The sequence below is a fragment of the Scheffersomyces coipomensis genome, assembly GCF_036884675.1.
Source record: "Scheffersomyces coipomensis strain NRRL Y-17651 chromosome Unknown DFJ63scaffold_2, whole genome shotgun sequence".
Classification (NCBI taxonomy): Eukaryota; Fungi; Ascomycota; class Pichiomycetes; order Serinales; family Debaryomycetaceae; genus Scheffersomyces; species Scheffersomyces coipomensis.
In genome coordinates this window covers 1,279,653-1,304,557 of record NW_027042893.1, presented here as the reverse complement: position 1 = coordinate 1,304,557, position 24,905 = coordinate 1,279,653, and the positions used below count along the sequence as shown (strand labels likewise).

The window sequence follows — 24,905 nt, the reverse complement described above, 5'->3', positions numbered from 1 at the left end:
TATCTTCTTCATCATCATCATCTTCATCTTCATCACCCTTGAAATCATCCCCTTCTTCATCATCATCTTCGTCGTCTTCATCAAGGACAGACTTCTTGGTATCAACTTCTTCTTCTTCTTCTTCCTTTGGTAAATCATCATCATATTGTCTTCTTCTTTTCTTTTTATGTTTCTTATCATCAGATTTGGAACTTCTCTTCTTGGTTTCTTCAACTTCTTCTTCTTCGTCCTTTTCAACGTCTTTGACGTCTTCTTCCTTAGACTCAATTGTCTTCTTATCTTCTTCAGACATGTCTGTTTTGTATGTGTGGATGTATGGTGGGTATGATTATGATTATGATTGTGATGGTAGTGGGGATTTGTTTATGATTGTTGAAATATTTCTAAAATAACCCACAATTTTTCGTCTCTCTCTCGCTCAAATTTTTACGATAAAAATCACACACGTGACTTACTTGAGATTTTAAATTACGGTTAATGATGTGTGTTTGTATGACTTAATAGAATGGCTATAGTTGAATAATTAACGTGTTTTAAACTTGTACTTCGGGTAGATGACTGTGGATAACTCGTTATATTATTGGTTACGGCAATTGCCTACATAATGAGGTGTTTACTCTAAGTCGAAAGTATATAAAGGTGTAAGTACATACAAGAACAAATATATTCAACAGCTTAAATTGACATAGACGTGTCATGAATTATATCAAAGCTATTTAAAATTAATTAATATCAAAGGTGTAACTAACTTTATTCGAATTTGTAATAATTATTATTTTTAAAATAGAATGTTTAAATTTGCGCTGCGCATTATGTGCAATTAACCACCTTAAACCTGAACTATAACCACTATGAGAATTATAAATTGATTCTTTGAGCCGTGCATTTGGTGGCAGTTCCCAGGTCGAGTAACTTAAGCTATATTCTGTTGATAAGGTTTTATTAACCTTTTTTTGCATGACTTTGTTTACATTTATGACCTTGAAGCATTATTTAAACATGCTATGACACGTATCATGTACCATGTGATAAGGGCTATGATAAGACATCATGTAAATTGTAATATATATGGTTAGATATCTTTTGGTTTGGCTTGTTGTAGTAGTATGAGTATAAGTTATACAGTAATCAACTATGAGTAGTAGAAGAAGAGCTTATCCTCAACCTCAAAATGGTACAGATATTTTATCTCGATTACTTGCTCCTCCACTTCCAGGAAATCAATTCCATGATCAGACGACATCATTAGATATTGATAGCACTACTGAAAAACTTCAACATACCAATCTTGATGCTGTAAATCAATTCCGGCTGTATCAATCGACGGACAATTCACCGTATGTATCAGTAAATCAACTGCTTCCTTTGAATCAATTATATACCACTGATCTTGCAAGAGAATTACCCCCAGCTATTTCTGATTTATCATTACCACAACCACCTATAGTTTTACCACAACGTACCACATTGATTCCAAATGTCGCGACTGCAAATGCTTCCCCTGATTATTTTCGATCAACTTTGAACGTTATTCCTAATAGTTCATCTTTATTAAAGAAATCAAAATTACCATTAGCTTTAATTGTTAATCCTTATAATGCTTTAAAGTATGAAGATGAAAATGTCCCTATTACATCAGATTCAACAGTGAGTAGATGTCGCCGATGTAAAGGGTATATTAATCCATTCATAACCTTGGTTGAAAATGGAAGAAGATGGAGATGTAATTTTTGTAATTTATTAAATGATATACCTCATGCTTTCGAATATGATGAAATTAATGGACAGAGGAAGAATAAATTTGAAAGAGTTGAATTGAATCATGCCGTGGTTGAATTTAATGCTCCTAGAGAATATATGCTGAAACCTCCTCAACCTATTGTTTACACATTTATAATTGATGTTTCTGTTAATGCTATCAGATCAGGTTTGACAAGGACTATTACCAGAACAATTTTGGAAAGTTTAGATCGAATTCCAAATGTGCATCAAACTGTAAGAGTGGCGTTCATTGGAGTCGATTCAAGTTTACATTTTTTTAAATTGAATCATGATTTAGATCATCCGTTTGAAACTTTGGTGATTTCTGATATCGAAGACCCATTCTTACCGTCACCTTAAGGATTACTTACATGAATATAGACAAGCAATTGAAAAATTATTAATTGATTTCCCATCTTTATTCCAAAAAACAGCTATACAAGAATTCGGTTTGGGACCCGCTTTAAAATCAGGACATAAGTTAATCAATCATATTGGTGGAAAATTAATTTGTTTCGCAGCCAGTTTGCCTAATATTGGAGAAGGGAAATTAACCAACAGGGATGAAATTGGTAAGACATTACTTTCATGTGCTGATAATTTTTATAAATCATTTGTAGCTGAATGTAATTCTTGTCAAATAACAGTGGACTTGTTCCTTTCTTCTTCTGGTTATCAAGATGTAGCAACGTTGTCGAATTTACCTCGTTATACCGCCGGACAAACTCATTATTATCCGGCTTGGACTAGTGCTGAATTTGAAGATGTGACTAAATTATCTGAAGAAGTTAGTGATCATTTAAGTCAAGATATTGGATTAGAAGCTGTGTTAAGAGTTAGAGGTTCAACTGGATTTAGAATGAATTCATTCTATGGGAATTTTTTCAATCGATCTTCTGATTTATGTTCTTTTCCAACATTCCCAAGAGATCAAAGTTATACCATTGAAATATCAATTGAAGACAATATTACCAAACCAGTCGTTTACTTCCAAGCTGCCATTCTTCATTCAACATCGACTGGAGAAAGAAGAATCAGAGTATTGAATTTAGCCCTTCCAAGTTCAAATAAGTTGAATGATATCTATCCTTCTGCAGATCAATTGGCTATCACTAATTTCTTCACTCATAAAGCATTTGAAAAGGCACTATCAAATTCATTACAAGATGCAACCGATTTCTTGAAAGCCAAAGTAGTTGAAATTTTGAACGTTTATAAGAAGGAATTGGTACGTGGTGGTTCATCTGGATTACAATTATCCACCAATTTAAGAATGCTACCATTGTTATTATTCTCGTTAACTAAAACTTTAGTATTCCGATCTGAGAGAGTTCCATCTGATCATCGTGCTTCAGCACTTAATAGTCTTGGATCTGTTCCTGTTGATCTATTAGTGAAGTCTATTTACCCCACGGTATACTCATTACATGATATGCCAGATGAATGTGGATTACCACAACAAAATGAAAAAACCATCTTATTACCAGAGCCCCTAAATACTTCTAAATCATCATGGGAAAATTATGGATTATATTTGATTGATAACTCAAATGAATTATTCTTATGGGTATCAGGTAATGTAGTTCCAAGTTTAGTTGAAGATTTATTCGCTACAGGTAATTTATATACCATTCCAACAGGTAAGACTGAATTACCTGAATTAAGAGATAATGCGACTGATTTCAATTATAGAGTTCGACAAATCATAGCTAAATTAAGATACCAAAAAGATTCTATCATTTGGAAGAATTTATATGTGGTTTTAGGAGGTTCAATCAATGAACCAATTGAAATATCCCAACAACGAGAATTAATGGCTTTAAGAATGTGGGCTAATTCATGTTTGGTTGAAGATAAGACTGGAAGCGAGCCTTCATATCGAGATTTTTTAACATCTTTAAAATCCAAAGTTAGTCAATAGAGTGTGTAGTAGTACTAAATATACTAGTAAAATGTAAAAAGATATGATCCTTTTATGTAGTTACTGATATTTTAGATGCAAATATGAATTTAAGTAATAGTTGTAAAGTTATGTCGCAAATTTTAAGACACAAAAAATATGACAAACCAAAATATCAATTTTGAAAAAGACGAAAAAAAAATACTTACAGCCATCAGAAAGTTATGATAGATATCACATAGATACATAGATATAACAAGAACAACAACAACAACAACGATGCTGAGTATAGCTACACCTATAACGAAATCAACTAAGCTTTCCAATCTCATAAATTATAGACTTCGAATCATATCTAAGGATTCCCGAAATAATCGAAATTATATTGGAACCTTGTTAGCATTTGATAATCATTTAAATCTTGTTTTAAGTGATGTTGAAGAAATTAGAATCACCAATAAATCATTACAACAATTAAGATCAGCCAATCCTAGTGGGGACAGTGATGGTAAGAGTAATGTGACATATGATAAACGATCACTTGGATTGATCATCTTAAGAGGTGAACAAATTGTAAGTTTAAGTATTGAAAGTCCACCATCCACTGATTTAAAATCAAGATTAGGTTTAAATAGAGGGGCAAAGTTAAAGAAAGGTAAGGGTGTTATCAAACCATTGAAGACTCCTGTTAGTGTCAAATCAAAAGTGGCAGCTTCGACTACTACGAACAAAGGTACTATTCTGAAATAGATATCTTTATGTATTATAAGTTATATTTATATATATATTTGTATGTATTATGGTAATATAAGCTAATTATTATTATGTTTAACAACAATTGGAGTTATTCTTTGATGGTTTATCTTTTGGTTTAGGAGTTAAACTAATGGTTGGACCACCTGTAGAAGGTTTATTATTATTATTTGAACCATCACCACCATCTAATTGATGTTTACTAATCATTTCATAAATATTTTTTAATAATTGTAAGAAAGATAAATCAACATTATCTGAATTTAAAGCTGAAGCTTCAGTAAATAATAAATTATTTTCATTAGCAAAATTTCTTGCTTCATCAGTTGGTACAGCTCTTAAATGATCTAAATCAGATTTATTCCCTACTAATTCAATAACAATATTTGCATCAGCATATTCTTTTAATTCTTTTAACCATCTTGATACACTTTCATAACTTTCAGTCTTAGCAATATCATATACAATTAAAGCACCAACAGCACCACGATAATAAGCACTTGTAATAGCACGATATCTTTCTTGACCTGCCGTATCCCAAATTTGAGCTTTAATTCTTTTACCATCGATATCTAAAGTACGAGTAGCAAATTCAACTCCAATAGTGGATCTTAATTCTAAATTGAATTGATCTCTGGTGAATCGAGATAACAAGTTTGATTTACCAACACCTGAATCTCCAATAAGAACGATTTTATATAAATATTCATAATCGTATGAATAATCATCAGTATTTGTGGACATGATGTGTATTTAGTTATATGTATATGTGTGGGGGTATGAGACTATTATATTATAATTCTATGGTATGATATGATACGATCAACGCGTTTGATTGATTGATTCTATGTTGTTGATGTGATAATTCTATGAATGTAACCAGATTGATTGATTGACTTGATTGTTGTCGTTTATTGATACGATATGGGCTGTGAATAATACGATAAAAAATAGTATGATACAAATTGTGATTTATCGATGTTTTGTCGTAGTGGTTACAGTACTTGAATGAGTTGGTTAGATGAGTTGTGATGTGATTGATTGATTGATTGATGTGATTGGTTGCTTATGGTCAATTATGGTTTGGCTGTCTTTTCTTTTTGTTCTGTTACGAAATTGTTTCGTTCAACTTTCTTCCTCTAAAAAAAAGAAATGTTTATTTTTAGACAGCCCTTCCTAATTGGGTCTTTGTGTCACCTTGTACAGAATGTATATGGGTGCAATTATAGTTACAAATTACAACTACAATAGTCAAGATATAAAGATAATGAATTTATAAACTATTTATAAAGAAACGAAATGATTAGAAAGTACTAGATACCAAAAGCCTACTGACAAAATGCATTGAAAAGCATGAAAAATATGAAAACTATATGAATAGGAAATGAAAAGAATTAAAAATTAAGGAAACAGTGTCTGTCAAAGATAACATTAGAACTAAAAGGAAAGGAAAGGAAAGGATTAAGTTGATTAACAAAACTGAAACGAAACCGAAAAATACATTAAACAAAATCAAACAACAACAACAACAACAATAGCAACAATCATGCAACTTTCATAATATTAAAATCACGATTTAAAAATCCTGATTCTTGTAAACTACTCAAATCAACTTCAACCTCAATTGATATATCATCATCATTAATCGTACTACTTGGCATTGGAGTATTCATCATAGAAGGCAACGTTAATGGGGTTTGAGCAGAAATACCATCAATGGCTATACCATCATCTTTTCTAATGAATGACTTTTCATTAGGATTTATAACACGAGGATAATTCTCTAATTTAATATAATGTTTTAAAAATGATTTAATTGGTACTTCATGTAATCCAATAAAATCATTAAATTTAATTCGAGTTTCTTCAATATTAGTAATAGAATCCCTCCATACTTTAACATCATCAATTGGGAATTCCTTCTTAGCAATTTCTTCATATACAGTTGAACGATATAGTAAATTAAATCGAACTTGTAAAAATGTAATGATTCGAATTAAATAGGATGAAATTGATTTTAATTCATGTGTCAATGGAGCATAATCTTCTTCATCTAAACAATTATTAATCGGATTATCTAATTGATATAAGAAAATATCAACATCACGATTAATCACAAATAAATCTAAGATTAATGGACTATCAAAATCTCTTAAGAAGAAATATTTAGTTTGAGGAAATAGAGCAATCAATGATTTTTTCCAAACCTTATAAAACAAATATAAGATCTTTTCTAATGGATCTGATGACTCAGTTATAACTAATAATCTTGAAGGGTAAAATCTAACCCAACTATAAAGCATATCATATAAGACTTGTTGTTGAATCTTAATATCGGTTAAATTATTTAATAAAATCGGAAAATATTTCTCAATCGAATCATCAACAATATTGATTAAATTATTATATTTTGAATCAATGAATTCTAAAGTTGATGGATTATTGGAAGTATGTTTCAATTTAATGATTGGCTTTAATATTTGTCCAAATTGTAATAATATAGTTCTGAATTCATATATAAAACTTGGATCATAACCCGGTAAATAAATTGATCTCATAATATTCTTCATAAATTTTAAATGAACCCAAATCATAATTGGAACATGGCCTGTCCTTTTCATTAAAAGATTAAAATTATAATTTAAAATACTAAATAATCCATCTCTGAAACAATTGGTTGAATTTAATGTAGATTCAGGATCGTAAATCGACATTAATGAAAGTAAATATGATGCTTGGGCACAAAGATCAGGATCATCATTGTTATTAAGATATGTTCTTAAATCTTTAATAACTTTAGCATAATGTTTAATTGATTTAACTAAAGCGAAATTTCTTAATTTAGTCTTATCAATTAATTTTTCAATTTCAATCTTCTTAGTTTGACTACCAATCTTTAAATTATCACTAAATTCTTTATAACTTTCATAATTATTAAAAATAGTTGAAATTACAAAATTAGTAGTTAAATTAACCAAACAACTAAACATTAATTCAGTTCGGAATGATCGAGAAATAAATGATTTCAACCATACATGATAAACATTTCTAATCTCAGGTAAGGGACAAGTACCATTATCAATCGATGGACCTAATAATTTTAATAAGTCCACTAAGGCTTTTTCATAATCGATATCATCATGCTTCTTATAAGAAAAGACATTATTAATCAAACTATCTTCATTATTGATTAGAATTGCCCCTGGTAAACTTGAGGTAGTCGATTTGCCGTTATGGTGGTAAAATATGGATCCTCTTGAACCTGGTGTGGCTTGTTGTTGTTGTTGATAAGATTGGGGTTCTGATGATGGTTGACCACCTGGTGAAAATATTGAGCCTGGCTGGGAATGTAATTGTTGATGTTGTTGAAATTGAAATGATTGCTGTTGTTGAGGTGATGATTGGTCATGAGATTGTTTATGTTGGAATAATTGTTGTGATGGTTGCTGCTGTTGATGAAATTGAGGTTGTTGTTGAGGTTGACGTTGTAATAAGGATTGATGGGGAAATTGGGATTGGGATGGTTGATGTTGGAATACTGATAATGGAGTGCCGGCTCCACTTGGGGCGCCGGAGGTAAAGGGTTGAAATACTCTAGGGGAGCTGATATTAAAGGGGGCGGTACGATTACTCGCATTGTGAGTTGAGCCACTAGTATTAGCAGCAAAAAATTGACCTCCTTCAGCACCACTATTACTATTCCAATCCATATCATCACCCGATTGAGGTTGAGTTGATGCTGGTTGTGAAATATCATATAAATCTATACTTTCAAACGTATCATAATTAATGGTTGATTCCAAAGTATTATCCAAACTTTGATGATGATGATGAGGTTGAGATTCCGCAATTTGAGAATTATTATCATGATAGGTTTGAGAATCAGATTGAAAACTAGTATGACTTTGATGATTGAATTGATGAAGTTGAGGAGCAGAAGAAGATATTATATGCAGCAGATCTTGTTGTAACTGTTGATGAACATTCAAATCTTGTTCACTCAGTTGTTGTTGTTGTTGTTGTTGTTGTTGATTTCCACTAAGGGCATAAATTGGATAAATAATCTGTTGATGATGTTCGGAATCCGATCCATCAGATGTATTTAAAATATTATTGAAACCTTGAGTAACGACATTAGTTTGGAAATCCATTAGTTGATGAAAAGTTGAATCATTAAGATTAAAATTATTACCCCCACTATTATCTGAGTCATCTAATATACCTAAATCTTCATCTTCAAATTCTTCTTCTTCGTCATCATCTTCTTCCTCTTCTTCATCGTCGTCTCTTAAGTAAGTAGTTGAAGCTGTAGAATTCGTATCCGATACATTTGACGATATAGAATGTTGTTTAATCAGGGATGGAGGATTAGCCGAAAAGGATGTTCTAGCCGATGATGTCATAGTATTAGTTGAAGTTGATGATATCGATGTTGAGGAAGTTTTCTTTCTTGAACTTGCTAATTCATGACCATCACTTATACTAGCACTCTTACCTTTCTTAGTAGAAGTATTAGTGGTACTGATATTGGTGGTTAATTCATCAAATTGATCGGTTAATTTAGCTTGTCTTAATTCATTCAATTGTTCTTCACTATAATCAAGATAACCACATTTTACTTTATGTTTTACACAATTCAAACATTGAGGTAAATCTTCCGTACATTTAACTCTTCTCTTTTTACAATTTGAGCAACCTAATTTTGAATTCTTATGCTTTTTTCTCTTTTTAATTTGTTGAAGTTTAAGTTGATCAATATTTGGTTGTAATGAAGATGATGATGATAATATATAACTTGATTGAGATGGTAACTGTATACCTTGAGTTGAATTAAATGAATTATTTGATTGATTATTGATATTACCACTACTTTCATTGTTTTCGTCATTACCAGTTCTTGAATTAGTGGGATCACTCAAAATACTATTAGGACTATCAGATGCGGCGGAACTCATTGGTGACATAATAGAATATGGAAAGTTAAGGTAAGGAGATGTGAAATAAAGTTAAATGATGATTCTTGGTATGATTTGATAGTTGATGATTATGGGAATAGTATATAGAAACACTAAGCTTAGATGGCAATGATAATGGACCCACACAGTTTTTGTAATTGAGAATCACAATGAAATCTAAAACTTGGTTGTAAAAAGCACAAAAATAAAATAAAATAAAAAAAAATAAAAAAAAATAAAAAAGCCGATTTTTGATTTTGTCGTTTTACAAAAATAAATTTAGACTTTTTTCAAAATTTATGTCTGTCTGTTTTACTGACTGATTTTCTGTCACTGTCTGTCTGTGTGTCTGAAAAAAAAAGATTTTTTTTTAGGTTGTCAAAAGTAAAGGGATGGAATGTACCAGAAATTAGCGATTGGAAGGTATGAATCAAATAATACTTGCTAAAGTAAAATGATTTGATTTGGTTGTTTGTTGTGGAGATGTATATCTATTTATATATCTTTAATTGAAATATGGTTCTCTATAATAAAAAGTGTTAGTAAGTTAAATCAGTAAAACCAAAATTAAAATAAACTCAAAAATAAATTTCTTTTTTTTTTTTTGTTCAAGGCTTTTTTTTTTATTCTTTTTTTAGATAGAGATTGCACTTTTATTATCCCCTCTCTCCCCACTGTCCACCACAATAAACAGACAGACACTAAAAATAAAAATAGTTAAGCAAATCAAAATAAATCAAATGATCATAAAATTCTGAAAAGGGTAAAAGCAAAAAGGCAAAAGTGAATAAAAATAAAAAAATTAGAAAATAAAATAGAATAGAATTGATTTAACCTGTGTCAGTGTTAGAAACTGTCAGAATGTGGATGTTCTGTAAGTGTCAATGTCTGTCTCTAATTAAGAAATAAACTCACCTCAATTCAAGTCATAATTTTATTATTATTTGTGGAGTAACGCTAAAATACTGTAAGTAAAGGGAATAAAAAATATTATTATTAGCCCAGAAAAAATTGCTTTACCATTGTTCCTAGCGACATGATATAGCCATGAATTAAACCCAGCCCAGTCTAAATGATCACCTATGGACTGATAAAATGAAATTTATTTATGTTTTTATTGTTAATTATAATGATGATGTAATTTGGAATATACGTACCTTGTGCCGTACCTTTTTGTTTTTTGGCCTTTCAAATATTTATCAGATATAGATATTTTTGGATATAAGTTATTTATAGATAGTCTAGATTTATCAAATCTTGAATCATTAAAGATTGTTATTCTTTATTTCTTTAAGTATCTGGATTAAAATATTCCGAAAATTATCAAATTAAGTAACCACCACTGATTAAAAATACTTTGATCACCCACTTTTTCTTTTTGTTCTCTGTGTGGTCCCCGTAAATCAAAACTTATAAAATAAAATAAAATTTTACTTTATTTTTATTCTAATTAGATCAATTTGATTTGTTTGATTAGAAAACTATGGAGGTGATAGATATACTTATAGTAGTAATAGTAGTAGTAATAAAACAACCGTACCTTACTTTATATGAAACTTGCTTGCTTGTACTGGAATTTACGTAATTTAGTAACTATGTCTATTTTGTGTTTTGTTACCGTACCTGTAATTTACCTGTAAAAAATTAAATGCTTGCACCCTCCCCAGAATTTAAATTTTTAGTCACTAAAAACGAAACCGAAGAAGATTCAAAATCTTTCACTATTTTTCGTTTCTCTCACCAAACCAAAATAAATTTTTACTGAGCTAAATAAAATTAGATGAACTCCGTTAAAATATTTATGATGATGATTCGCTTTGGTCTTAGCCTAGCCTCCACTAAAATTTTTATATTTTTTTGTCACTATTATCAAATAGTGGAGATGATACTTAACTATTAATAGTTGGTATCAATATTACTCAATGATTGATGCTTGAATATATATAATCAATTGACTTGATAGATTTGATTAATTATCAAGATTGAACATGGAAGGAGGGGGGGGAGGGAAATCATATTTGGGATAATTTAAGTTATATTTATATATTTCGAAATCAAATGGTGATAAAGAGATTGGAGATACCCATAATCATAATCACATACGTGAAAAATAAAAATAAAAATAAATAGTGTTAAAATGTGAAGAAGATTATTTTTTTTTTTTTGATTTTTGGTTTGTGATATCAAATCCGTTAAAGGAGAAAAAAAAATAACAAAAAAAAGATAAAAAAAAAGATAATAATTAATTTTTTTTTTAATTTTTTTTTTTTTTTTTATTTATTTTAATCAAACCAAAACAAACGAGTATCACTAAATGCAAATAGAAATAGATTGCACTTACGTTAAACTAAAAACAATGGGAATTCAATCGTACCCTGATGCATTCCTTACTTTTTGGAATTAAGTTAAATTAACGAATAGATTTCAATTGTCCCCTCTCTCTTTTTAACTAGTTCGTAATTCTATCATTATCTTTGATGATGATTATGAAATTACGATTCAAATTGAAATTGAGTTTTTAAAATCCAAATTGCTTTAATTATTCTATTTTGTTAAAGTTGCAACTTCCTTGAATGACAACATCAAAGTTTAAACCAAAATGCCTTATAGAATCAAACAAAAAATAAATATGTGATTGTTGTTTTATCCATAATCGAATGTCATACAACTCAATACAGTAAATCAAAAATTATTATTATTATTATGATTATTATTTCAAATTTAGCTTCTTTTACATCGTAGTAATGTATAATAATAATTTATTATTAATCGATTTCAATCGTATACACCTCAATATCGGACCACCTATCATTGACTCCATATCCTATCATACCCTCCTTCCATCTATCTCCTCTTCTATAACCATAGTGTAGTGTTTAAAAATAAAATTGCCCTACTTTTGTGACCAATTTTTTAATTATTATTTTTAAGGGTTATGATATGGTAGGTATGATGGTTTTTAAACCGTTTTTGTATCCCAATGAAGAAACTTATATACTGCTTTTACGTTATTCGTTTTAACGATGATAATTTCCGAAATTGGTTGATTCACTCCAATTGTGCGGTATCCTTTCTAATCTTTACTTATCATATGTAATACTTGTAGCATTTAAATTTACGAGTATTGGTTAATACTTGCTCAATTGAAATTAAATTAAATCATTAAACGTTAAACTGTTGGCTTATTGATGATAACGGTAGAATAAACCAATTAATCAAACCTAAAATGAGATCAGACAGACATAATAGACAAAACACAGAACTGAAAAAAACATTTAAAAAAAAAAGATTAAAAATAAAAAAAAAGATTTAAAAAATAAAAAATCGAAAGGCATTTTTCACTTTTTTCAGATTTTGATCAATTGTGTCTTTTTTTTTCCACTATCAATCCACATCAAGACCAAAATCTATAACCTCATAAAATCCAACCAATTCTATGTCTCTAAGCCTGAATAATATCTACGTTTTGACACTTACATCGTAACACATTGCAACGGATAAGTGGAGATGATAATTAGGAGTAAATTGTATTTACTTGACCTCATACAGGGTACTTTTTAGAGTAAGTTAATTATTATTTTGTGGGTTGAGGTTATTCCGATATATGGTTAAAAGTTGACAATTTTTGATTGGAATAAATGGTTAGATAAATAGGAGTTAACGTAAATTTATAAATTATTTTTTTGAAATTTGATACAATTGATAGGATTCCAGAAGCATCTTGGTAAAAGGTTATTAATGTGAAAGAATTCCCAACTATGATTATGTGATTATTTTTTAATCTTGAACAATGAACATCATCGTGTTTTTTTATTTATTAGAATAGTTTTTGTTCTATGAATGTTGTTCTATTTCATAAAATTCGTTCGATCCTTTTTAAGGTAAACCTCCTTTTTGTTATGATTGTTTTACTTGTACGATTGTTATTGTTTATATTCTCCATGCTTTTATTTAAACTATAATATCGTATCGTTTCGTAAATTATCAATCATTATAAAACCAAAACAAAAAACATCAGGCTGGTTAATGCATTACCCTTTTATTTTAGCTTGTGATGGTATGTTAATATCAAACAATGTAGAACAATGTGTATCTAGGTAAGTCTGTCTGTATCTCTGTATCTATCGTGATGGTTAAAATTTCAAAAAGGAGAAAAATCGTTTAAACGAATGTTAATGTGGTAATAATTCTAAGCCATCATGAGTCTACTATCTTTACTATAAACAACTTCAGCTACACATTTGAATGCTAAGAAGCACACCGCAACTGGATGGCTCAAAATACAGTAATCGTACACAATAGAACCAAGTTTTTTAAACGTTTTTTTAAAAATAAATAAAAAAAAAATTAAAGTTAAAAATTAAAATTAAAATTAATTTAATCTAAATTTAAAAAAAAAAAAAAAAAAATGAGTCTTTTGCTCTAAAAAAGAAGTTGGCTTTTTATTTTTTATCACTACCACATTTAAAAATTGCATAAATGAAAAATTTTTCCTCTCTGGCTGATTGTATAGCACCAATTGATTGAAGATGATTTATCATGAACACAATTGATTTTATGTTATAGTGTGATGTGTATGTATCGAGAGGTCTGGATTGTGTTGATCTGATCTCTTTCAATTGAGCATAATTGAGTGAAATTCAACTTTATATCATCATTTGTAGTTGTATAATTTAGTGTGGTTTTAATCACTTTACCCCAATTTTTTTACCTGAAAAGATAAAATCAGAAAAAAAATAAAAAATAATAAAAAAAAAAAAAAGAATTAAAAATTAAATAAATAAAAAAAAAAAAAAAACCGTTACCGGTTTGAAAAGTTTTTTTTTTCTCTGTCTTTCTTTATCTTCTCCTCCTCCACATTTCAAAAATAAATTTTTCACACATACATAAACAAAAAGTGAAAAATTTTTCACTTTATCTGAAAAACTAATTTAAAACGTTTTGATAGATAATCATGTACATACTTCTTATCAACCGGGGTGGATTGATTGGTTGGAAACCGTACCATATCACCACCACACCTTCTAACCCTTGCTATCTGGCCAATCATTTCGACGTTCGTAATTCGAATATGATTTGTAATTATAATTGGGTTAATTGAATTTGTCTACTTTAATTTTATTGTCTGTCTGTCTGTCTGTCTGTCTGATTTTCGCTTTTGTTTTATTTAATTTCGTTTCTTAATCGAGTATGCGTTTTTGCGTTTGCGGTTTTTTGTCTATTTTCGTTTTTCTTGACGGTCAGGTATCCTGTGCTCCACGATTCAATTTAATCATGGATTGCTATCTTATCTCTTTACCAATTCCACCGAAAGATGACATATTAGTCATAGCTAAATAATGCTTTGTTTTGTCTTGCCGTCCCCCTATAAATTCAATTAGCTCAACTTTGGTTACATATTTCTTATTGCATGAATTTTTTATACACTTTATTTAAACGCATACTATTTATTGTATACTAAATTTTTGCAGTTATTTTTAAACTACAACTATAAATCCCAACGAGTTAATGCTTTTCCTCCCATTAATATAATAACAACTGATGATTGCTTCCCAGAATGTATGTTCATGTAGGTAATATAGCTATATACATTCATCGTTATACTTATGACAATCTTAACCTGCTTTCCACCGCCTCATATTAATCATTTCTCCCCTAACTATTTTTAATAACGACTTAATGCATTATCAATCAAGTCTAGGCCTTAATACTTTATGCAATCAGATTTTAATCCTTAAAAATATATGAAAATGCATTTATATTAACCAATAGGGATGAATGGTAAATAGATGACTCGTCTTTCATTATCTTGATTAAAAGGAATTATTTAAAAATGCCTTTCGGCTGGATATATTTCTAATATAATGATGGCTATTTTTAGGTTTTTTATCCTATTTTTATCATTTTTAATAGTGAATTTATTTCGTTTGGTTCAATTGATTTATTTTCTAATCTTTCAGCCATACTGTTGTTCTTTTTATCTATTCTCTAATCTTTCATTTTGTTCTTTCGCCGTATGTCAAACATGTGGGGTGGGGAGGGGACTTGGCATTTGGTATCCCCTTGACAATCATTATTTTATTCCATTTTATTTTAATTTATTTTATTCCACTTTAATTATTTTAATTTATTTTATTTTAAGAACGTTTTAATCTTGGAAATAATATCTATATTATTTAAACCAACTGGTCATGATTATTATTTATCAAAGTTTAGATTGGGTACGTGCTATTTTGTGAACAGTGTATAGAAAAGTTCTGTACATACTTAAATTTTGTTCCTTAACTCTAAAATATTTACGATGAGGGAGTCAGTGATTTGTTCTTTGTTCTCTTCCTGTACGCTGATATCATTGCGCTTTTTATCAATCGACACGCAAATTTTAGAGAGGTCAAAACTTTTCTCATGAGGGGAGGAAACATAACAACAACTCATGTCATATTTTCTGTCTAATTCGTTTGGAATAGCTTGGCAAAAGTGATTGTTGTGTAAAGTACTTTATCTTATGCGTTTCTCCTCCTCCTCCTACTCTAGCCGAAATTATTCAAACATTTTGAACCGTATTTTACCTCGTTTATTTCTAAATATACATAACTGTGCCTTGTTCTTCTTATGATTATTTCTTGTCCTTCGATCCCGTATATTTAGATTTTTGATCATTTGAAGTATAAGTTTTGATTATTTTATTTGCAGTTTGTTCATTCTTAAAAAATTCTTGACAATTGGTCTAAGTTTTAATTTACGTATTTATTCTAGATAATATTCTTATTTAAGTATTTTCTACAAACGATCATTACATCATTTGATCCAGATCTCCTTAGAATTACTCTAGGACATCTAAATTTAGACATGTTACTCAATAAATCTAGATCTTGTCTCACACCCCTCAACTCATGACGTAATTGTTGAAATTGTTATTCCTCGCATATACCAAATTTTTGCGCTCCCATATACGAAGAGTCTATTTTTTTTCTTGTACTCTCTCATACTAACAAATTTCATAAATCTATTTTTATTCTTATATTTAATATATCTAATGTAATCTCGTAATCAAGATAAACCAAGTAGAATAGAACAATCTATAGAAAACAAAAAAAAAAAAATCTAAAAAAAAACTAAAAAAGTCCAAAAAACGAAAAGTTGTGGGAGTGAATTCGAAAATAGAATAATGCAAGAAAATGGGGAAGAAGAAAACCGGGAAAAGAACATGGGAAGAAGAAAACAGTAAGCTAAGAAAACAATATATTGACAAAATGACATTCAAGGTCGTTCATAAATTGAAGTAACCTTGATTTAAATCATCATAAAATTCGTCATCTTCACTTTCATTATTAATTAATTCTGTCAAACGTTTATTCCTAAGATTATAAAATTCCATTATGATATCATATATCTCTTGATTATGTTGAGATAAGTTTTGTAATTTCCGGGTATAGATTTGAACATGACTTGAAGCTGTAGTGGAAGGGGAAGATGAAGATGTGCTGGAAGAAATGGAATTAGAAGTTACAGTAGATGGAGTTGATGATGTGGTGGTTGGTGTTTTGAAATCAGATTTAATATCAGATGTGTCGGATCCAGTTCCAGTTCCAGATCCAGATCCATTTTCAGTACCTGTTGATTCATTCGATGAACGAAGTTCTTCTTCTTTAGCTAGATCAAGAATGAAATGTAAGGGTTCTTTATCATTAACCAATAACCCTGTTTTATAATCCATATTGAAATTAATATATTCCAAAGGTTGATCATCATCTAAACTTTGAGGAAGAGATGAATCATCTTGCTTTTTGATTAATTTCAATAATAAAGTTTCATAATCCTTAGTTAAAGCTGATGCGAAAATATGACTGAAATGAGGGGCAATAAAATGATCATAATTAAACCAATCATCACCATTTTCATTAAGATTCTTATGGAATAAATCTTCATCATTATCATCATCATCTTCATGACTATGATTACTATTACTACTACTACTGATGGATTGATTTCGTTGCTGTTGCTGTTGTACGTATGTATGATGAAGGAATTCATCTTCAGTATCAATTGATGGATGATCATATTCTAAAGTAGTATGAGATAATAATCGGTAATCAAACTCATCATTAGGAGATCTGTTCTGTCTTGGAGTGGTTATTGAAGAAGATGATGATGGTGAGGATTGAGGAGCTAACATTGGTGTAGCATTTGAAATGGTAGAGTTGGTATTGTTGGAAGTTATAAGATTACTCATATGGAATCGAATTATGGGATCCATGGTATTTGTTTTCAATTTTTTAATTCGAGTATGAGAATTTATCTTAAAATGATTTAAATGATGGGGATTATAATAATAAAGTGAAGCTAATGGATCAATCAACATTCGATTTGATTTCTTTTTTAATAAATTGATTAATCTTTGATTTGATAAATTAATCACATTAGGTAAATGCATATAATTATAATATTGGATTGGATTCAGATTCCAGAATTTATGAATCATAACTTCATTAAGATTTGATCTTACTCTTTCGGGACTTATGATATTTGATTTTTGTTGATCACCAAAAAATATCGAAAGGATATTATAACGTTTCTTTAAAAATGTAATGATTCTAATACAATATTTATTAATTTCATTCAATTCGAAATGATTATTAGATTTATTATGAATGAAATTGACTAAATCGATATTATAATGAAATGGTTCATACCATAATTTAATTCCATTCCCACTGAAATTTTGTAAAAAGAAGAAATTAACTTGAGGGAATATATTATCTAAAATATGAGTTAAAGTCTTGAATAAGTACATGAGACATATCTCAAATTGATTAATTAAATTCTCCACGATGAATATTTTAGATGGTAAGATGATTAACCAATGTCTTAATAATTTATATAAGATTATAGGACTTATATCTGTGGTGGAAGGAGTTGTAGCTAGAATCTGTAATAATTGATTCAAATAATTATACAAATGATTAAAATTGAATATGATCAATGTCCATGATTCTAATGGGATAACTCCATGTGATGATAACATGTTTTGAGTTAAGATTTGTTTAAATTTATCCAACACTTGTTTAAACTCTAATAACAATTTAGGATTATAAGGGGGGAAATATATTGTTTTTGAAGCAAAGATTAAAAAATTAACAATCCAAGTAAGATTATTATTATTATCTATAGCCATATTTTGTTCAGCATTATCATCATTAGAAGATAATAAATCATTGAATATACTTATAAACCCCTTTGAAAACGTTATCAGATGATTTAAATTTGAATATTGATAAATGGAGGTTTTATTTAATAATGAAGAACAAATTAATCCAATAGTGATATTATGAGTATAATAATAATAATGATGATTCTTTAAAGTTAATAATTTCCGTAGTTTATTAATTGCCAATCCATAATATTTCGAAGCTAAATTAAATAATTCATTTCTAAATTGCATTATATCATTAGTTTGATGAGGTTGAAAAATAGAAAAATTCTTAATACAATTAGCTCGTAAATAATAAGTTATCAAAGCTAGGATAGTATTAATGATAAGGGATGTGGTTAATTCTTCATTTTTTCGATTTAAAGCGTTCTTCTTTAGAAGTATCTTTGATTTATGACTTCCATTAAGATGAGTAGTTTTTGAAGTTTTATAGATTAATTGATAAAATAATTCTTGTTCAATGATGTCTAAGGAATTAGCATATTCATCATTAATGATCATTTTTGAACCTTCAATGTCATCATGATTGGATCGATTTCGATTTCGTTTATGATGTTTACTATTAGCTTCAAGAATGCTTTCATAAGGTAATAATGAAAATTTAATGGCATGATTTAATCGAATACAATTGACAAGGGGTTTACCCTGTCGTGAAGACGATCGTGATTTCTGGTGAGGATTATTCATCATTTTCATACTTGATATTAAGGTTGAGATTGAATCAAATTACAACATCCAATGTGGGGAGAAGGCGACTAGATACTAGGAAGGATGTGAGGGAGGGGGGACAAGAAGGCAAGTAACTAAAGGGATGTGGAGAAGCAATGACGAGGATCGGCTTTGGAATGATACAATCTGATTAGGGTGAGTGAGTGAGGGTGACTTTAGCTGTATATACAGAAGTCTTAGTTGGATAGTATGAGATAGATGATAGATGGTTTGATGAAATGGTTCAAAGTAGAAATTTACGGTCAAAGGAAGTTAAAAATTTATCGCTCATAATCGTCCTTTGTTTTGTCAGGTCTATAGTTAACTTTTTGTCTGTCTGACTGACTGACCGATTGTCTGCTTATTTTGTCTGGGTCATCTCACTGTCTGGTTTTTTTAAACTGTAAATTTTTAATGTGTTTTTTTTGACTTCCGGATATTATAAGCCGAGTCAGGCGCCTGATAATCACCGAAAATCGTAAATCTTTGAGTGAGAATGTCTTGTTCCCGTATTTATTTATCTCACAACTCCTTTATTCGATAGTTACACCGTAATTAAACCATATCATACATAAAAGAAATAACTCCACTATAGAAAAGATAATATATAGTGTGATTCATATGTACGTACATAAACTCGATCGTTCCTGCACTAATATATACCCAGTTTTGTTTTAGTTCCATTAGTACGCTATCGACTTGCGTTTTGGTCGACAGTTTAAGATCTAGGTCCCGATGTTAATTATTTTTAATTCAAATTTTAATTAAATTCACCCTCTCGTACCGTGAAAATTTTTCTCTCTCTCTCTTTCTCTTTCTGTTTAGATCGGTTGGTCGGTCGATAATGTTTAGTTATACCCCATTTTTAACTGGTTGGAATTACATGTACGTTTTTCATCTCTAATTGGGATTAAACTAAATTTCATGTTTTATGATGAATATCATCTGACGTTTATGTGTAGATTAGGACTGAAATTAATCGTCCTTACTCATCTATTACAATTAGCTGTTTTTAAATTTGATAATTTATTCGATTTCCATTTTGCGCTTTTAAAAATAATTCCAAACTTTAAATATACGACAAACCGATAAAACAAAGCTTATATAAACTATTATTATTTATTGAAGTTAAGTTAATGTACAAAATATAAAAACCTTATATACACACAAACGCCATACCATGCCATATCCCACTTTATTTGGCCCATTTTAAAACTTCCAAACTAGTAACCACTATAAAAATAGTAGTTGGGAAAGTTAATATCACATATCCCCAGAATAAGACCCCTGCCATTTCCTTTTGATAAATATTATTCAATTGACTAATTTGAGATAATTGAATGGCAGGAGGTGAAATCGTCAATATGAATGCTACAATTAAGAAAATTGGATCATCCAAGATTGAAATCTTTAAGAATTTGACACAAGTTGCAATGATAGGTAATAAAATAATCGAAGGTAAGATCATTCTTGATAATAATGATCCAAATACAATTCGTTTATAATGTTTGGATGCAGGGGGGATATCTCTTTGAGGATATAAGTTTGATCCTAATACAATTAAAATAAGAGGGATTGAAACTGAACCTAATTGAGTTATGGAATTTGTGATGGTATTATGAACGAATGAATCTTGATCTACAAAGAATATATTTTGTAAAAATGGTATTGATGCAACAATGATTGAAATTATCATGGCATATAAGGGAGGATTCATGAATTTTAAAAAGTTTTGAACAATGGATGATTGATAAATGGATTTAAAGAATTGAATTATAATGAATTGTTTTGGTTCAGTAGGAGTACTTGTTGGATGAGGATTTGATGAATTTGATGAATTAATAGTTAATGGTTGAGAATCATCATCTTCCGATTCGTCACTAACAGTTATAATTGGAGTAGTTGATGAAGATTGATTTTCCACATCATCAGTATATCTAGTAACCACATCACCTTCTAATAACATAGCTGATCTTTCATCATCATCATCTTGAGATGAATTACTACTATTACTACTTTGTAATCTTGTAGTTATAATTTGTAAAGTTCCATCTTTATTATAATAAGTATTTAATTCTTCCATTGATCTTTTTCTTAATAATTTATTGAAACCCCAAGACCATCTTAAAATTTGTCCCAATTGTTGAAAAATTAATAAATAAAGAATACCTCTTGAAGCCACTTGATCATTATTATCATTATCAATATCTTCCCATAATAAATCTGGTAAAGTAAAAGCTAATGATAAAGTTAAACTTACGGGTAAACTATTTGAATTACCAAATACTGCCATGGCAGTTACGAAATCAGATTCAGGTTCATTTAATTGAAAATATTTTGAAACTAATTTTGAACAAATAAAACTAATACCGGTACTTATAGCATAAAAGATGGGAATAATGATGATATCAATCATTTTTTGGAAATTTAATGAAGGAGCTAATTTAATAAATACTAAACATGGAGTAAAGAGATCAACATTTAATTGACTTAAAACTTTTTGACCTGAAGAATTTAATAACCCAGTTTTAGCAGAGATGAAACCAGCAAAACATATTATAACCACTTCTAACACGGCTTCAAAGGTGAGTAAAGCGATGGCTTGGAAAGAAAGATCGGGATTGGTTGATGATAAGTCTGAAAGAGTGGTGATGGTTGGATTTGAAGTGATTGAAGAAAGTAAAGATAGAATCATTAATTAGTAATTGAGAGGAGGAGGAGGAGGAGGAGGTAGGGGTGAGGGGTGAGCAGATCTATAAGTTTGAGATTGGAAGGGTTAGAACCAATGAACAAAGGGTAGTAGAAGGTAGAAGTAGAAGAACTTGAAGGGAGAAAGGAGAAGAAAGCAAGAGAAATTGAAAAGTTTTTAAATGATGATGATGATTATTGTTTATTTGAAGTTTCGTTTGTGTTTTGGTGTAAAAAAAAAGATTCTCCGCCACAAATTGAATCATTCAAAATCTTTATTAGTACTGTTAACTATGACAGAATGAATGCGCTTTATACTACTAAATTTGACTACTAAAGATGACTACTACTAACTAACTAACTAAAAGCTACCACATGCTGTTATTACTTACTCTGACCATTTTACAGTGGTTAATTACCAGTTAATTAAACAGTTAATTAAACAGTTAAATTAATTAATTAGAGATAAGAGAATTGTCAGTCTTTGTGTAAATGTCTCCCCTCTCTTTGTTAGTTAGTTAATTCTTTGGTCTGTTTGATCTATTAGCAATCTCCACCTCTAATCTAATTTAACTAATTAAATTAAATTAGCTCATCTCTCTCCCATCTCCTCCTCTTCCCCTGTTCTTCATTTGATCCCTGTCATAAATTGTTTTGTCAATTTGACATACCGGGTCTAATCCCCTAATTCGTTTTAACTAATTAATAGTAGTGTGATGCTTAAAAAAATGTACTGATAAGCCACGTGGATAAGAATATTTTAATCAATTAAAATTTATGAGAGGCGTGGGGGTAAAAGATGAGTTATGGATGTTTTGTGTTTATCATTAAATCATATGACCCAAGTCATATGATTCATCATGTGATCAATTCATTTAACACAAAATCAGTAGCACACAAATAGAGTGACAACCAAAACAAACCTAAAAAGAATCACATTAAAATGTAAACAATCCACATATGATACTTATTCAACATTATTTACCATATAACTATAGACAATCATAATAATCAATATGGAAACTAATCGACAGAGTAACAATCTACTATCTTCATCAACTGTACCCAATCTACAACCTCCGCCACCACCACCACCCATTCAATCATCATCATCTGCATCTACATCTGCATCTACATCTAATTGGTTTAATAGTCATCATCATATGAATTCATCTTTCGATCAGAATACAGATAGTGATAATGATCATACCGATCATCATCATCATCATCATCATCAGTATACTCCATCTCCTAAACGAAGAGTCATTCATCAAGGTTTCAATGATGTTTCTACTCCTTTAAATTATGGTAATCATCATCCATCTTCATCCAATACCAATAATATTTCATTCTCTTCTCCTATGAATAAATTAAATGACTTACATTTGAATGATTCAGATATACTATTAAGTGATGAACAAATTCATAAACCTATCAATAATGATAATATCATTCTTGAAGAAGATGAAATTGAAGATGATGATTTCAATCTTGGTAATAAAACTATCATGAATGATAGTGATTACGATGATGATGAGGAAGATGATGATGAAAATTACGATAGTTACGATAATAATCATGATAATAACGACCATATAGATGATATCCAACCAAATCTGGATATTTCATTAATACCAGCTGCTGCTCCGAAATATATTAATATTCGAAAACGTCATCATGTTGAAACACCAATTTCAAATTCTTCATCATTATCATCCATTCCTAATCATAATCATACTGCCATGTCAATCTGTACTGATGATACATCTATGGAAAATCATAATAATTTACATTCTCAATCGAATCAAAATTCAAAATTAAGTTTTATAACTAGTGATTCAACTCCATGTCCACCTCAACCTAAACGAAAGAAATTAAAATTTAAATCAAGTAGTAGTACTAATACTAATGAAAAGAAATCAATTTTAAATTTATCTAATTCAAGAAAGACATCGATAAATAATCACCCTCAAATACAGATTAATAATCAAGATATAGATGATGATGAAGATGATGAAAATGATAGTGAGATTGAAGATTTAAAATCGGCAGCTATACCGATTTCCCAATCTACTCCTTCAAATTCACGAGCTTCAACTCCTCCTTTACAACAATCACAATCACAATCACAATCACAACCACAATTACAACCACAACCACAACCACAGCAGCAGAATTCGATCAAATCAAAGGATCAGATGTTTGAAGAGTATGGTGATTCCATTAATGGATTTAAGTTTGTAAAATCTACAAAATCTACCACCACAACTACCACCACACAGACGAAATATAAATATAATTATGAAACTCCAATCAATAACAATCGATATTATTATAATTATCAACCTCCATCCACCGAACTCAAACCTCAACCTCAACCAAAGGGGAAATATCAAATCGTGGGTGAATTCCCTACCACATCAGCAGGAATGATGAATGAAAGTGATGAAGACGTTCATATTGGAGATAAACGAATCAATGACCCCTATTTGAAACCCATCATGTCCATCACTACAACTCCCTATAATGATCAATGGCATAAAATAAAACAATGTTACGTTGGAGAAGATGAAAATAAACGATATTTACCATTATCTTTACCTTATTTCTATACTCAATTCACCATGACGACATCAGAATTATTAACCATCATCAATGATTCTCACACCGTTGAGAATTTCTATAAATCATTATTAGAGTATGATGATGAAGGTGGATTAATAGCATTATTAAGGAGAGAACGTATAAAATGGCATCCTGATAAATGGATGAGTTCCCACCATATGAAGTATCATTTCGATGGGGATGTTTTGAATGGGTTGTCGAAAGTTATAAATAGTTTAATTAACGGATTAGAATAGAATAGACATTAATATAGATTACGGCTTTTTTTAAAAAAAATTTATGTATGAAGATAATTTTAGTTTAT

General features: G+C 29.6%; 7 protein-coding genes across 7 annotated transcripts; 3 read left to right on the top strand and 4 right to left on the bottom strand. All coding sequences in view use genetic code 12, as the record gives it.

Moving 5' to 3' along the window:
- Positions 1-1,134: 1,134 nt before the first annotated feature.
- On the top strand, positions 1,135-3,811 carry DFJ63DRAFT_338401 (protein transport protein SEC24; the record flags this gene model as incomplete). Its single annotated transcript, XM_064908667.1, has 2 exons — positions 1,135-2,111; positions 2,143-3,811. 2 exons carry the CDS (start codon positions 1,135-1,137, stop codon positions 3,680-3,682), a joined length of 2,517 nt encoding a protein of 838 aa, XP_064763725.1. The 3' UTR covers positions 3,683-3,811.
- A 129-nt stretch (positions 3,812-3,940) lies between these two features.
- On the top strand, positions 3,941-4,411 carry DFJ63DRAFT_333988 (mRNA splicing protein; the record flags this gene model as incomplete). The annotated part of the gene is made up of 1 exon (XM_064907950.1): positions 3,941-4,411. The coding sequence occupies one exon, from the start codon at positions 3,941-3,943 to the stop codon at positions 4,409-4,411; it is 471 nt and encodes a 156-aa protein (XP_064763724.1).
- A 78-nt stretch (positions 4,412-4,489) lies between these two features.
- On the bottom strand, positions 4,490-5,158 carry YPT31 (Rab family GTPase; the record flags this gene model as incomplete). The annotated part of the gene is made up of 1 exon (XM_064904753.1): positions 4,490-5,158. One exon carries the CDS (start codon positions 5,156-5,158, stop codon positions 4,490-4,492), a length of 669 nt encoding a protein of 222 aa, XP_064763723.1.
- Positions 5,159-5,958: 800 nt separating this feature from the next.
- ECM22 (Ecm22p) lies at positions 5,959-9,378 on the bottom strand (the record flags this gene model as incomplete). The annotated part of the gene is made up of 1 exon (XM_064905825.1): positions 5,959-9,378. One exon carries the CDS (start codon positions 9,376-9,378, stop codon positions 5,959-5,961), a length of 3,420 nt encoding a protein of 1,139 aa, XP_064763722.1.
- A 7,261-nt stretch (positions 9,379-16,639) lies between these two features.
- On the bottom strand, positions 16,640-19,276 carry DFJ63DRAFT_333985 (uncharacterized protein; the record flags this gene model as incomplete). Its single annotated transcript, XM_064907949.1, has 1 exon — positions 16,640-19,276. One exon carries the CDS (start codon positions 19,274-19,276, stop codon positions 16,640-16,642), a length of 2,637 nt encoding a protein of 878 aa, XP_064763721.1.
- Positions 19,277-20,483: 1,207 nt separating this feature from the next.
- Positions 20,484-21,983, bottom strand: DFJ63DRAFT_333984 (auxin efflux carrier; the record flags this gene model as incomplete). The annotated part of the gene is made up of 1 exon (XM_064907948.1): positions 20,484-21,983. One exon carries the CDS (start codon positions 21,981-21,983, stop codon positions 20,484-20,486), a length of 1,500 nt encoding a protein of 499 aa, XP_064763720.1.
- Positions 21,984-22,922: 939 nt separating this feature from the next.
- On the top strand, positions 22,923-24,905 carry DFJ63DRAFT_71249 (uncharacterized protein). The gene is made up of 2 exons (XM_064909102.1): positions 22,923-23,448; positions 23,515-24,905. Exons 1-2 carry the CDS (start codon positions 22,993-22,995, stop codon positions 24,835-24,837), a joined length of 1,779 nt encoding a protein of 592 aa, XP_064763719.1. The 5' UTR covers positions 22,923-22,992; the 3' UTR covers positions 24,838-24,905.